At 35.4% G+C, this 16,780-nt stretch overlaps 1 protein-coding gene across 1 annotated transcript in view; it reads right to left on the minus strand.

Moving 5' to 3' along the window:
• Positions 1-1,482: 1,482 nt before the first annotated feature.
• The window catches only part of RXRA (retinoid X receptor alpha), a 380,221-nt gene continuing 364,923 nt past the window's right edge, over positions 1,483-16,780 (minus strand). The window contains 2 exon segments of the mRNA XM_053695798.1: positions 1,483-8,555; positions 14,560-14,665. Coding sequence (XP_053551773.1) covers positions 8,408-8,555; positions 14,560-14,665 — 254 coding nt within the window. The 3' untranslated portion in view covers positions 1,483-8,407.

The raw sequence follows: 16,780 nt of genomic DNA on the forward strand, positions 1-16,780 counted from the left end.
ACTTGCGTGATTCCGTTATAAAATGCAGTTTTAAACAACTTTCCGTCTCATATTTGCTTTGTTCGTTTGGTATTCTTTGTTGAAGACTAAACCTAGGTAGATTAAAGGGATAGTCTAATCAAAATCAAACTCAGCAGCAATTTTAATCAACTTTCTAATTTACTCCTATTATAATGTTTCTTTGTTCTCTTGCTATCTTTATTTAAATGTAAGCATAGGAGCTGGACCATTTTTGGTTAAGCACCTAGGTAGTGCTTGTTAATTGGCAGCTACACCAATCAGAAAGTGCTACCCAGGTCTGAACCAAAAATGGGCCGGCTCCTAAACTTACATTCTTGCTTTTTCAAATACAGATAGCAAGAGAACGAAGGAAAAATGACAAAAGAAGTAAATGATAAAATTACTGCTCTATCTGAATCATGAAAGTTTAATTTTGACTTGAGTGTCCCTTTAATAGACACTTAGAAGTGTGCACGTGTCTATAGCAGTCAATCACAGAAGTGTTTGCAACTATGTATAACACTGCTATAAACAATGCTGCAAATACTGCTGCCAGATGGCTTAACACACGTGCACGCTCCTGAGCTCAGCTAGGATTCCTGTTTAACAAATGATATCACGAGAACTAAGCAAAATGAATACTAGAAGTAAAATGAAAAGTTGTTTCACAAGGCTCTAGCCAATCAATTTGTTTCATTTTGACTCTACTGGCAAGCGATACACGCGGGTGTAACTGATGGCCAAAGAACAAGAATACATTGATTTGTATGTTCCTTTGGTTTGAAGTGTTATTAAAAACAAGTATATGTCCTTTATTGCAGAAATTCCCAGTCTGATTAAAGGGACAGTCAAGGCCAAAATAAACGTTCATGATTCAGATAGGATGTGTAATTTTAAACAACTTTCCAATTTACTTTTATCACCAACTTTGCTTAGTTCTTTTGGTATTCTTATTTGAAAGCTAAACCTAGGTAGGCTCATATGCTAATTTCTTAGACCTTGAAGGCAGCCTCTTATCTGAATGCGTTTTGACAGTTTTTCACCACTAGAGGGCATTAGTTCACGTGTGTCATATCTATATAACATTGTGCTCACGCATGTGAAGTTACCTAGGAGTCAGAACCTATTGGCTAAAATACAAGTCTGTCAAAACAAAGAACCAAGATAAGGGGGCAGTCTGCAGAGGCTTAGATACAAGGTAATCACAGAGGTAAAACGTGCATTAATATAACCATGATGGTTGTGCAAAACTGGGGAGTGGGTAATAAAGGGATTCTCTATATTTTAAAAATTCTGTTGTAGACTGTCCCTTTAAATAGAAACAGAACTAGTACATAGGTTTCTTACCTGGCAAAGGGCTGTAGTGGAATAATCAGTATTACTGGAAATGCCTTTACATTCAAGTCATATTTTAAGCATTTGTTATTTTTTTATTCGGATTTTAACTGCAAATTGTGAGGGGAAAAAAAGATGCAGAAACCGTTCCAACTTGAACTTGTATTTATATTGAAAAATGCTCATTTTGTTTACAATTCTAATACCATTATTTATCAAGAAAATACTCTCATTTCCAATGCATTTTCATCATTTAGAAGTTTATGTGTGCAGAAGTGATTCACAGTAAAACAGAGCTGAGCAGAAAGGCAGTAATATGAACACAGCATATTAAAGTGGCATTGGGGACGACTTCCCATGGCAGGATTTTGATTTTAGCTTTTTTTTTTTTTCTTTGTTAAAAAAAAAAAAGGCAAAACCTGGCGGGATTACTGTTTGTATTAACCATATAGTTCCAGGCTAAATGGAAAGAGACAACAAAAATATATAAAATATCAACAACAAAGTTATCTGTAACAATTTTTAAATTAGGACTAATCTGTCTGTTACCTTTAATCTGACCAACTAAAAAAAAAAAACCCAGGATGCACACAATATTTTTTCCCCACTTACTTTTTTTAAAAACACTCTTTAATTGCATAGGACGTCCTTATAAACAAATCTGTTATCAGCCCAACAGTCCATAGCTACAGTTTTTCTGATACAAGCATCTTACATTCTATTCCATTAGTGGCAAGCTTTATTTATAACAATGTAATCAATCTGAACATTCTAACGACGACTTGTGTAGTGTCTAATTAATGCAGTTTAAAATCACAGATAGAAAGTGCTGTCTTCATTATTTCATTTATTTTTAAAAAAAATTTAGCGTATATGGCTCTCAAACAGTTCCCGCCAGCAGAACATAAAACAAAAAGGACAGACTGCTGAAATAAATTGTTAGAAATACAAATCCTACAATAAACAGGGATAAAACATACATCCATATAAAAATAGATTATTTTGTTTTTACTTTAAATTTTTAACCTAATATTTTTTTCTTTTTCTTTTTCTCCTAAACATTTAAAAAAAATTCTGGTAACTTTTTACATAAAATCACTATCAATCTATGTATGAACTTTAATGCTGACCTCCTATATATATTTCCCTGGCAGCACCTTTAAAACTGGTGCATTATATTACATATTTTGGACTGGTGTTGATTGGTATTTACTACTAGAAAGCACTGCATAAAAACGTTCAAGAACTAAAATAAAATCTCTTTGCTGCAATGCCTAGATTTGAAGAAAGATGTAAAAACCTTCCATAATTTCCACATGTGATTTGTAAGGTTTAGTTTAAAAAATAATTGATGAAAGAAAAATAGTAATGAATTAACATATTTAGCTTTGGATTTTGAGAGCTCATTAAATTAAATGATTATGTTTTCCTGTCTATAATTTGGGATACTGAGATGGGAAAATTAAAATCATATGTAACTTTTTTTTCTAATTTCTGTACCTTATAACGGAGACTTTGCACAATAACAGAGGGGGAGTCTTATATATATATATTTTTTTTTTATTTGATTTATTTTCTAATCAAACAGTAATTCTTTATTACACTATCTAAAAAAAACACTGGTAAACACATTTGTGTTTAACTCTTTTTTTTTATCAGAAGAAATGTCAAGTTTTCATTATAAGTATAGTAGCCTTTAAAATAAATAAATAAAATATATATATATATATATATATATATATATATATATATATATATATATATTCTACAAGTGGAATAATATATATATTTATTTATTTTTTATTTATTTATTTATTTATATCCCTAATTTATATTTCTCAGTTTAAATACATTTTAAAAAGTTGGGATACTTCCAGAAAATCAGATGTAATGTAAGTGTTGGCTATTTGGAAATTAAGGCATTCTTCATCACATTATGATGGTATCTGAGTAGATCACTGTTTAAAAAAAAAATAATCAGATTTTTCCTCTGAGAAAATAATAGGCTAAGGGGATTTAGCTCAGACAATGTCACATGTTTTAAGGCACATACATATTAGTAGTTATTGCCTAGGGGTATTAATCTTGATATAAGGCTTCTCATAACGGGTTCTTATTGAACTTACTCATGCCTAAAGTTTTATGTTGTAAGGCACATAGTCATTAAAGAATTAATTGAACAGGCCTTTTTGATTCATATGATCAGCATTGCTTAGGCAGTACTTGATCTTTGTGCTGCACAAAATGTATTAGAAACATGCACATACAGTATATAGACAGGTCTGATTGCACAGGAAGGCAGATTAATGAAGATTATAAAATAAATCAATCCTATTTTTAACTAGCAGAGCAGCAAAGAGATAATAAATCCATACTCTGGTTTTACAAAGGTTTGTGTCTGCTGTAATGCAAATTATTAGGCTCCAAACAAACTTGCAATACCTTTTTCCCCCCATTGGAATAGAAATAATTAAAAAAAAACATCTTTATTTTACAAGATTATTATAAAAGTGAATTATTTTTGGTGATAATGTTGGATACCCATTTCTTCTAACCAAATAGAAGATTCCGTCTAAACGGGTCTTCAGCTAACAGCAGTTTTTTTTGGACTTGACTGTCCCTTTAACATTGTATTGACCAGACCCAGCAGATCTACATACAGTGCTTTGTAGCTAGTAAGGAGTACACCTCTAATTAACATCTCAGATACAAAACAGTTTTCCACAATTTATTTAATGACAGTCCCCATAGAGAAGAGTGGGGTATTCTCTTGGTCTTTTAACAACACATAACAATGTTAAAGAGACATGGACAACTTTTCTTGGTTGCATCTAAATAAGGTTATTTTATAACATTTCACAGTTTTTTTAGTTTTTTTCTAATTGCACTTGTGGGAACTTCTCAACTAATAAGAACTGTGGGAATTGCCTCAGTCAACCAATGAGCCTTAATACTGCAGTATCATTACATTTAAACAGCTTGTACTTAAGTATTTTTTAGACAAAAATGATGACATTCTTGGATACTGCTTTTTTATATGCATGTAAGAAAATGTCTGCTTTCCATGTCTCTTTAATGAGCTATCTGTATTAATATATATATTTTAATGAATAAATGTCTAAGTGCATTTTAGTTATACTGGAATGCCAATGTTTCAAAACAAACACAATATTCCACAATATATAAAGGGTACCTGAGTAATGTATTGGGGATAATTTACCTAAGTGCACAATATCCACACCAGTCAAATCAGTAGAAGATTTAAGTAAGTTAACCCCCTATCAATATTTCCCTATTATTGTCCAATTAATGTATTTTAAAATCCTTCACTACCAGCTTTGTAGATCGTGGGTTAAATCAGGAAAGAAAGCAGAACTGCACTTTGTAGGTTTCAGACAGTGACTAGAATTGTTTCTGGGTAGCATCGCTGTAGATTATCTAATTGCAATGAAAAGCCGAGCATGATAGTATTAACCCTTAGTATATAGACTGATGAAGTAGATACCGGAGCATGTGCACGTGCTTTTTATTATATTACACCAGGCTCAAGATTACCAGAGATGGTTAGTACAAAATAAAGCCAACGTAAAGGGCAAGATATTATGCCAAGATTATAGCAGAATTATTATTTATTTCCTTTTTGTCCCCTACTTTATGCCAATAAATTATCTTTAAAAATAAAATATTTATAGACACTATATCATTTATCAAGGGATTGTGTAATATTTGTCAGCAGAAGGTGCACTAATAATAATTTATAATGCTTGTGCCGAGACTGTATCCTTTGTTTAGTTTTATTTTTTTCTGATGCTTAAAGGGACATGAAACCCAAAAATATTCTTTCATGATTTAGCTAGAACATACAATTTTAAACATCTTACTTCTATTATCAAATTTGCTTCATTCTCATGGTATCATTTGTTGAAGGAGCAGCAATGCACTACTGGTTTCTAACTAAACACACGGGTGAGCCAATGACATTAGGCATGTATATGCAGCCACCAATCAGCAGCTAGAACCTAGGCTCTTTGCTGCTCCTGAGCTTTTCTAGATAAACTTTTCAGCAAAGGATAACAAGAGAAGGAAGCAAATTAAATAATAGAAATAAATTGGAAAGTTGTTTCAAATTGTATGTTCTACCTAAATCATGAATGTCTCATTTTGACTGTACTGTCCCTTTAACATTGTCATTTATCAATTTACTTCTATTATTAATTTACTTTGTTCTCTGGGTATGTTTATAGAAGAGAAAACCTAGGTTGGCTCATAGGGGCTCGGGAGTGCATATTATAGCAGCTGTATGTGGTGCAATGTTATACATTGTTTCAAACACTACTACCACAGATTGCTAAAGACACGTACACATTTATGAGATCCTATCAGCCTACCTTGGTTTACTCTGCAACAAAGGATAGCAAGAGAAGTAAATGCATGCACTATCCGTTTCCTGAATGTTTATTTAAAATAAATGTATTGTTCTGTGGATCGTGTGCAGCTATTGCTAGGGTGATGCACTACAGAATCCAACAACCACAGTACTATTCTGCTGCAAATGAAGGCAGAAAACAACCCCCTGCCTGTGATATTTCATCAGCAACTCATTGTAAAATAGAAAACGGAAATATTTTTTCATCTTTAAACAGAGAAGCAAAGAAAAATCATTTGTCCTCTGGTTTTCATTGCAAGGAGATAAAAGGTGTTTTACTGTGACACCGATGCAATTACTGCATTTTGAGATACTGGTTGGTCTCTACATTTTAAAGCGATAGAATAATCAACATCGACATTTGCGACTGCATTTCAATTTAAATGAAAGCGCTTTTGCAATATATTTTTGTTAGCTCAAATGCTTCTAGTAAAAAGATATTGCTGTTTGTCAGTGGCATACGCACATATGCTACGAGGGCCCATTCACCAGTATTTAAGCGCAGATTGCTGGTGGCGGTTATGTACTGTGCCTGTGAAGATTTAATTTGTGTTATACAAGACACTGCTGACTCTATGAAGGTGCGGTGCCTAAATTCTGGTGCATGGGTCCCCAAAGCATACGTGCATATGCCACTGAAAAACAGTAATGACTTTTACTAGGAGCATGTTTGCTAATAGTAGTATATTGGAAAACTGCTTATATTTAGATTTGAAATGCAGCCATGCAGGTTTCAATTTTGTATCCCTTTAAACAATCTATGGCTATACAATATGTCCCCGGGGGAATAAAATGAAAAGCAAACTGCTGTGACATTGCACTTTAATTGGGGGGGAGGGTAAGGTTATGATGTTTAACCCCTTGCTTACCAAAGAGTGTTTGAATCAAGTAACAATGTGTCAAACCCCTCTCAGGTAAGCAGGGGGTTTTATTGTGTGATCCTGATGAGGTTACCTGTGGTACGTTTGGAAATTTACAATAAGGTTCTCAGAAGAGGTAAAGCGACTGTATTTGCAGTACTTGACCAATTGCAGGCAGAGAAAAAGCTTCACGGAAGCAGTCATTCACTGTCCTGAAACAGCCAGACAGTGAGAAAGAAGAGAGAAAACGAGTATCTTTGGAAAATATACATAGACCATTTTATGCTTTACAAGAAAATGAAAAATAAAGGTCAGTTCTTTTGACTAATGCAAAGTGTGCACTGACCTACCCTGTAAAATAATAAAAATAAAAATGACAAGAGCTTTACTATTTCCTTATCTTCCTGTCTATATTAATCCCTATAGTGTGGGTTGTGTTCTAGTTACGATCCTCCGTGCACTCTCTAGAGATAACCAGACACAAGTATATCCAGCTGCAGATTCCCTCGTTGTATACAGCTTGTGACATGGGACCTAATGGCATTAGAACTAGGCTTATAAGTAAACATCCATAAACATATGGAGCCCAGCAACATGGTTCTCAGCATAGTGCTGGATTTACAATGTCCTCTCGCTACTGTAGGTGCAGTTCAGTCTTCCGCCATTTGAGACAGTAACAATTTAACACCTGTTTTGGTTTCAACACTCTCTAACGGGATTAAGAATCCTTAAAGAAGGGCACATTTACAAATTTACATCTTTTTTTAGGAAAGAGACCTGGATTGGCTGCCTCAATAACAACTACTATGGTTACTGAGCATTAGTGACGCTCTAAGACCCTCACTAGCAATAAGATCTGAAAGATGAGTTTCACCAAAAATGAAACCCATGGTGTTAAATCCTGATTTCTACTGTTCACAATCATTATTGAGGCAGCAAATCCCAGCCCTGGTATCCACTAAGTCAAGCAGACATAGTAATAAACTATTCCTGTAGTGCCTGTATCCAAAGCGCCAATGAACAATGATACAATAACCCATGGTGTTACTAAGATGATAAATTAAATTGTGGAATCAACATCCCACTCTTAAACATTATACCACAGGATACAGCAGTCCAGCTGAATGGCCTAGTTATCACAATAAAAGACTGAAATTAAATCAAAATGAGCTCTGTTTGAGATGGATTTGTTCGTTCATAATTAAGGCCTAACATCAAGTATGGGAAATGCCCCACATATAATCTCTCGCCTGTGGAATAAGCATTAAATACAACCGCCATGATGGAGATGAAATTTTCAAAGTTTGTTCTGGATATCTTCAGACTTTTCCCTCTCCACTTAATGACGACTGCTCTTTCTCTAGAGAGTCTGAGATCAGAAAATTGTATCCCACGTTTCTGGGTTTTTTTAGTTTGTTTTTCTTTACAACATATAAAAATACATTCACCCTCAAAAGATCTGTGCGGTTTTCTATTTCAAATACCAGCATCCAAAAGGGGCCCACAAAAAAAGCCAAATCTACAACAGTAACTGAAGCTTCAGCAATAATGTCATCTCTTCCAGAAAAAAGAAGGCAAGTCCAGCCTGCGCACATCTCAGACGTCCATAGTGACTTGCTGATATAAGAGCATATTTCTTGCTTGCTTGGTGAATGGCGTCAAGGTGCACATGTGACATGAGGTTGGGGGTCTCAGACGTAAGTGAAGAGGAGACTGCAGTTTCTTTGAGGGCATCAGATGAAGAGTCTATGTCCCTTAACACATGGAAGCAAAACCCTTGCTCCTCTTAAGTCATTTGGTGGGGAGCTTCAAGCATCTCCATTAAGAATGTGTCAATGGGTGTGTCTCCTATTAGCTTGAAAAAGAAGAGGTGTTCCAAACATTTGAGGCCGATAGATCGGAGAGCTGGAAGGCGCAACAGAAGCTTTGCAAACCTAAAAATATAACAAGAAAGAAAATGAGCATAAATATAATGTTTTTTTATTAATAGAATATCTGATCCTATAAATCAGCTTTTCTCTAGCCTATATTAAGTATAGAAACATTCAGTAAAGGTAGCGATACCACAGGCAAAATCAGCTATTTCAAATGTTAATATAAAGCTAAAGGAGCTATCTGTAAACACTTTAATAAACTCAAGCAGGTAAAATGTGTCACTGGAAACAAAATAGAGGTGAAAACAAATAGGGTAATCTGTCCCTTTTACAGCTTTAACAAGAATGTTTCATAAAAAATAAAAAATAAATATATAGCTGCTCATTTCTGTGCATAATTGATCATTGTAGTTTAACAAATGCATTTCCACAGTGCTGATTTACAAACAGCTGAGATGTTTTGTATGATAATATATTTCAGCCCTAGCAGCACATTTCAGCGTCAGATGAAGGGGATAATTTCCTTTTCCAGTGCACAATACAGATAGTTGGTATGATTAATTAAAACTCTTTGTACACAACAGAGGCTGCAAATTCTTATTAATTGTTAAAGCATCTCAAGGGGTTTACAATCCTTTTTTTTTTTTTTATTTCCCTTCTCTGTCATCACGCAAACTACGTGTTCAGAAATAATAAATAAAATGAATTCATTTGCAGGTTGGAAAGTTTCCAAGAAATGGTTGTTTCTGCTGAGCTGTTGAGAACAGAAGTCCAAGTGCCAGGAAAAACAAGGCACTCTGAACGCCATCCAGGAAGTTCAACTTTAAAGTTTAAACTAAAACATATGATGAGGAGGTGGGGAGGGGGTGAAGGAAGAGGGGGAAACTAAAGATCTTCGCTGCTACAGATAAGACACAAAAGTGTGCGCAGATTGGGCTAAGACTAAATACTTAGAAAAGCACTAGGAACGGATGCACTAAATGTAGTAAAAAGGGACATACAACACTATTTAGCCTAAGTAGAATGCTGTAAACAAGTGAGCGCTTCTGCGCTAATCATCTTCTCCGTGGTACTGAAACTGGCACAGGGGCATAAAGAAAGCCCCCAAACTAATATATATCATTTACCTTTTCTAATATATATCATTTACCTTTTTCTAATATATATCATTTACCTTTTTCTAATATATATCATTTACCTTTTTCTAATATATATCATTTACCTTTTTCTAATACCGGTATATATCATTTACCTTTTTCTAATATATATCATTTACCTTTTTCTAATATATATCATTTACCTTTTTCTAATATATATCATTTACCTTTTTCTAATATATATCATTTACCTTTTTCTAATATATATCATTTACCTTTTTCTAATATATATCATTTACCTTTTTCTAATATATATCATTTACCTTTTTCTAATATATATCATTTACCTTTTTCTAATATATATCATTTACCTTTTTCTAATATATATCATTTACCTTTTTCTAATATATATCATTTACCTTTTTCTAATATATATCATTTACCTTTTTCTAATATATATCATTTACCTTTTTCTAATATATATCATTTACCTTTTTCTAATATATATCATTTACCTTTTTCTAATACCGGTATATATCATTTACCTTTTTCTAATATATATCATTTACCTTTTTCTAATATATATCATTTACCTTTTTCTAATATATATCATTTACCTTTTTCTAATACCGGTATATATCATTTACCATTTTCTAATATATATCATTTACCTTTTTCTAATATATATCATTTACCTTTTTCTAATATATATCATTTACCTTTTTCTAATATATATCATTTACCTTTTTCTAATATATATCATTTACCTTTTTCTAATATATATCATTTACCTTTTTCTAATATATATCATTTACCTTTTTCTAATATATATCATTTACCTTTTTCTAATATATATCATTTACCTTTTTCTAATATATATCATTTACCTTTTTCTAATATATATCATTTACCTTTTTCTAATATATATCATTTACCTTTTTCTAATATATATCATTTACCTTTTTCTAATACCGGTATATATCATTTACCTTTTTCTAATATATATCATTTACCTTTTTCTAATATATATCATTTACCTTTTTTCTAATATATATCATTTACCTTTTTCTAATATATATCATTTACCTTTTTCTAATATATATCATTTACCTTTTTCTAATATATATCATTTACCTTTTTCTAATATATATCATTACCTTTTTCTAATATATATCATTTACCTTTTTCTAATATATATCATTTACCTTTTTCTAATATATATCATTTACCTTTTTCTAATACCGGTATATATCATTTACCTTTTTCTAATATATATCATTTACCTTTTTCTAATATATATCATTTACCATTTTCTAATATATATCATTTACCTTTTTCTAATATATATCATTTACCTTTTTCTAATATATATCATTTACCTTTTTCTAATATATATCATTTACCTTTTTCTAATGTATCCAGTTCAAATACATTCTTTACACAATGGGCAATTACCACTACGATGCGTGGGGAACATTTATTATTATCATTATTAGTAGTAATAGTTTCTATACTAAAAATAAAGACCTGAATTTTTTTTATTCAATTATACTTAGAAATTATATCTTTTTTTCATTTCTAACTTGTTCCACATTAAATGTCCAGTTTGCTGGAACCATTTCTGGCGCTATGTGAACTTTTCTGGGACAGGAAAGTCTCAATGAAACTTTAGATGATATTAACAGACACACAAGCGTTTACAACCTTTCTAATTTACTAACAGTTTACACTAACGTGTTAATATTTCTTTATTAAAGGGACAGTAAAGTCAAAATGAAACATCAAATTTTAAACAACTTTGTTAACTTCTATTATCTGGTTTTCTGCTGATTGGTGGCTACACTTATATGCCTCTTGTCTTTGGCTCAACAGATGTGTTCAGCTTTGAAGCTGAGTTTGCAGAGGAGAACACGCTACAGGATTATTTATTTGCAATGTTAGGTTATTATCACACATTTCTTGTCATTTCCAGCTCAGCATGAGACTAAAGGGGATGAACCAGCTGGGTATCCCACAGGGGCTGAGTATGGAACAGGATGGTCCAAAAATACCAGCTGGGGCTGAGGATTTCCCCTCTCGCTTGCTATTTCCAGAAATAAAAAAATGTTTTGAAATGAAGTGCCAAGAATTGGTTTGTTCCTCGTCAGTACGGCCCTGCAGTGCTTTACAGGATACTCGCAGGCTCTCTGGGACAGAAATGCACCCCCTTTATGCAATAAAAGCCATTAACATGCTCATAAGCTTACCCCCCCCCCCCTGCGACTGCTCAGGGTATTTGTGTTTGCAGTACGCCTCTAACGATGCATAGACCTTCTGTGCGCCCCATATATGCAATAAAAACCATTAACATGCTCCTAAGCTTACCTCCCCGACTGCTCAGGGTATTTGTGTTTGCAGTACGCCTCTAACGATGCATAGACCTTCTGTGCGCCCCATATATGCAATAAAAACCATTAACATGCTCCTAAGCTTACCTCCCTGTCTGCTCAGGGTATTTGTGTTTGTAGTACACCGCTAACGATGCATAGACCTTCTGTGCACCCCATATATGCAATAAAAACCATTAACATGCTCCTAAGCTTACCTCCCTGTCTGCTCTGGGTATTTGTGTTTGCAGTACTCCTCTAACGATGCATAGACCTTCTGCGCACCCCATATATGCAATAAAAGCCATTAACATGCTCCTAAGCTTACCTCCCTGTCTGCTCAGGGTATTTGTGTTTGCAGTACGCCTCTAACGATGCATAGACCTGTGCACCCCATATATGCAATAAAGCCATTAACGTGCTCCTAAGCTTACCACCCCGGCTGCTCAGTGTATTTGTGTTTGCAGTACGCCTCTAACGATGCATAGACCTTCTGTGCACCCCATATACGTACCTCCCTGTCTGCTCAGGGTATTTGTGTTTGTAGTAAGCCTCTAACGATGCGTAGACCTTCTGTGCAGCCCATATATGCAATAAAAGCCATTAACGTGCTCCTAAGCTTACCTCCCTGTCTGCTCAGGGTATTTGTGTTTGTAGTAAGCCTCTAACGATGCATAGACCTTCTGTGCACCCCATATATGCAATAAAAACCATTAACGTGCTCCTAAGCTTACCTCCCTGTCTGCTCAGGGTATTTGTGTTTGTAGTAAGCCTCTAACGATGCATAGACCTTCTGTGCACCCCATATATGCAATAAAAAGTTATTAACATGCTCCTAAGCTTACCTCCCTGTCTGCTCTGGGTATTTGTGTTTGCAGTACTCCTCTAACGATGCATAGACCTTCTGTGCACCCCATATATGCAATAAAAGCCATTAACATGCTCCTAAGCTTACCTCCCTGTCTGCTCAGGGTATTTGTGTTTGCAGTACGCCTCTAACGATGCATAGACCTGTGCACCCCATATATGCAATAAAAGCCATTAACGTGCTCCTAAGCTTACCACCCCGGCTGCTCAGTGTATTTGTGTTTGCAGTACGCCTCTAACGATGCATAGACCTTCTGTGCACCCCATATATGCAATAAAAACCATTAACGTGCTCCTAAGCTTACCTCCCTGTCTGCTCAGGGTATTTGTGTTTGTAGTAAGCCTCTAACGATGCATAGACCTTCTGTGCACCCCATATATGCAATAAAAACCATTAACGTGCTCCTAAGCTTACCTCCCTGTCTGCTCAGGGTATTTGTGTTTGTAGTAAGCCTCTAACGATGCATAGACCTTCTGTGCACCCCATATATGCAATAAAAGTTATTAACATGCTCCTAAGCTTACCTCCCTGTCTGCTCAGGGTATTTGTGTTTGCAGTACTCCTCTAACGATGCATAGACCTTCTGTGCACCCCATATATGCAATAAAAGTTATTAACATGCTCCTAAGCTTACCTCCCTGTCTGCTCAGTGTATTTGTGTTTGCAGTACTCCTCTAACGATGCATAGACCTTCTGTGCACCCCATATATGCAATAAAAGCCATTAACGTGCTCCTAAGCTTACCTCCCTGTCTGCTCAGGGTATTTGTGTTTGCAGTACGCCTCTAACGATGCATAGACCTTCTGTGCACCCCATATATGCAATAAAAGTTATTAACATGCTCCTAAGCTTACCTCCCCGGCTGCTCAGGGTATTTGTGTTTGCAGTACGCCTCTAACGATGCATAGACCTTCTGTGCACCCCATATATGCAATAAAAACCATTAACGTGCTCCTAAGCTTACCACCCCGGCTGCTCAGGGTATTTGTGTTTGCAGTACGCCTCTAACGATGCATAGACCTTCTGTGCACCCCATATATGCAATAAAAGTTATTAACATGCTCTTAAGCTTACCTCCCCGGCTGCTCAGGGTATTTTGTGTTTGCAGTACGCCTCTAACGATGCCATAGACCTTCTGTGCACCCCATATATGCAATAAAAGCCATTAACGTGCTCCTAAGCTTACCTCCCCGGCTGCTCAGGGTATTTGTGTTTGCAGTACGCCGCTAACGATGCATAGACCTGTGCACCCCCATATATGCAATAAAAACCATTAACGTGCTCCTAAGCTTACCTCCCCGGCTGCTCAGGGTATTTGTGTTTGCAGTACGCCTCTAACGATGCATAGACCTTCTGTGCACCCCATATATGCAATAAAAGTTATTAACATGCTCCTAAGCTTACCTCCCTGTCTGCTCAGGGTATTTGTGTTTGTAGTAAGCCTCTAACGATGCATAGACCTTCTGTGCACCCATATATGCAATAAAAGCCATTAACGTGCTCCTAAGCTTACCTCCCCGGCTGCTCAGGGTATTTGTGTTTGCAGTACGCCTCTAACGATGCATAGACCTTCTGTGCACCCCATATATGCAATAAAAGCCATTAACGTGCTCCTAAGCTTACCTCCCTGTCTGCTCAGGGTATTTGTGTTTTGCAGTACGCCTCTAACGATGCATAGACCTTCTGTGCACCCCATATATGCAATAAAAGTTATTAACATGCTCCTAGCTTACCTCCCCGGCTGCTCAGGGTATTTGTGTTTGCAGTACGCCTCTAACGATGCATAGACCTTCTCGCGCAGAGCTTCTACTTCTAATGGATTTGAGAGACCTTTTGAGTCTGTGAAGAAATAGATAATACAATAAAATCACACATCCCCTCGAGGAGCAACACTGGGTGTCATATTAGAACCTTGGACAACTAGAATTGACGTTGATATTGAAACACATATTGTATACACTAACACTAAAGACTGCAGTCTTTCACTGTGGCAATCTCCCTGCACCATTATGAGGAGCTAAACCGACTTGTTACTGGATTAGAGAAGGTTTAGACTTGTGAAGTCTGCAGATTGCACTTCTAATTCTTACAACTGGAAAACCCACAACTTTCAGGGTTAAATGGGGCAAAATAAATAATGAAAGTAAATTGTTTATTTGTTGTTTTTTTTACTATGTGTAATAAAACATTTTATATTTCAATCTCAAAGTGCTTTATGTCCCTATACATTCAAACTAACTCAATATAACATGTTATTATGTTTAGGAACTAAAACTTTGCAATTTAATTTCATTACTTATTTAGCTTTTTTCCTATAATTGTATGTTTCTTTCAACTGCCAATAGAGAGCTGAATTGCATCCAGCATGATATAAAATTATGACCCTGCTACATGCTGCACCATTCAGGAGCACAATTATATTTGTCACTATTTGGCTACAGAAGAAGAGCAAAGCAAACATATGCAAGAGGCTTTTCATTAATTTTTCATGGTGACCTTTAAACTGCTGATATGTACTATGTGTATATAACACCTCCTGTGATACAATGCTACTTACTACACTTCCACCAGTGATACAATGCTACTTACTACACTTCCACCAGTGATACAATGCTACTTACTACACTTCCTCTAGTGATACAATGCTACTTACTACACTTCCCACCAGTGATACAATGCTACTTACTACACTTCCTCTAGTGATTACAATGCTACTTACTACACTTCCTCTAGTGATACAATGCTACTTACTACACTTCCTCTAGTGATACAATGCTACTTACTACACTTCCACCAGTGATACAATGCTACTTACTAACACTTCCTCTAGTGATACAATGCTACTTACTACACTTCCACCAGTGATACAATGCTACTTACTACACTTCCTCTAGTGATACAATGCTACTTACTACACTTCCCTCTAGTGATACAATGCTACTTACTACACTTCCCTCTAGTGATACAATGCTACTTACTACACTTCCCTCTAGTGATACAATGCTACTTACTACACTTCCTCAAGTGATACAATGCTACTTACTACAACTTCCTCTAGTGATACAATGCTACTTACTAACACTTCCTCTAGTGATACAAATGCTACTTACTACACTTCCTCTAGTGATACAATGCTACTTACTACACTTCCACCAGTGATACAATGCTACTTACTACACTTCCTCTAGTGATACAATGCTTACTTACTACACTTCCTCTAGTGATACAAGGCTACTTACTACACTTCCTCTAGTGATACAATGCTACTTACTACACTTCCTCTAGTGATACAATGCTACTTACTACACTTCCTCTAGTGATACAATGCTACTTACTACACTTCCTCTAGTGATACAATGCTACTTACTAACACTTCCACCAGTGATACAATGCTACTTACTACACTTCCTCTAGTGATACAATGCTACTTACTACACTTCCTCTAGTGATACAATGCTACTTACTACACTTCCTCTAGTGATACAATGCTACTTACTACACTTCCTCTAGTGATACAATGCTACTTACTACACTTCCTCTAGTGATACAATGCACTACTTAACTACACTTCCTCTAGTGATACAATGCTACTTACTACACTTCCACCAGTGATACAATGCTACTTACTACACTTCCTCCACTGATACAATGCTACTTACTACACTTCCTCTAGTGATACAATGCTACTTACTTACACTTCCACCAGTGAAACAATGCTACTTACTACACTTCCTCTAGTGATACAATGCTACTTACTACACTTCCTCCAGTATACAATGCTACTTACTACACTTCCACCAGTGATACAATGCTACTTACTACACTTCCTCCAGTGATACAATGCTACTTACTACACTTCCTCCAGTGATACAATGCTACTTACTACACTTCCTCCAGTGATACAATGCTACTTAGCTACACTTCCTCTAGTGATACAATGCTACTTACTACACT

This window comes from Bombina bombina, chromosome 12 (genome assembly GCF_027579735.1).
Source record: "Bombina bombina isolate aBomBom1 chromosome 12, aBomBom1.pri, whole genome shotgun sequence".
In the NCBI taxonomy this organism is placed as follows: domain Eukaryota; kingdom Metazoa; phylum Chordata; class Amphibia; order Anura; family Bombinatoridae; genus Bombina; species Bombina bombina.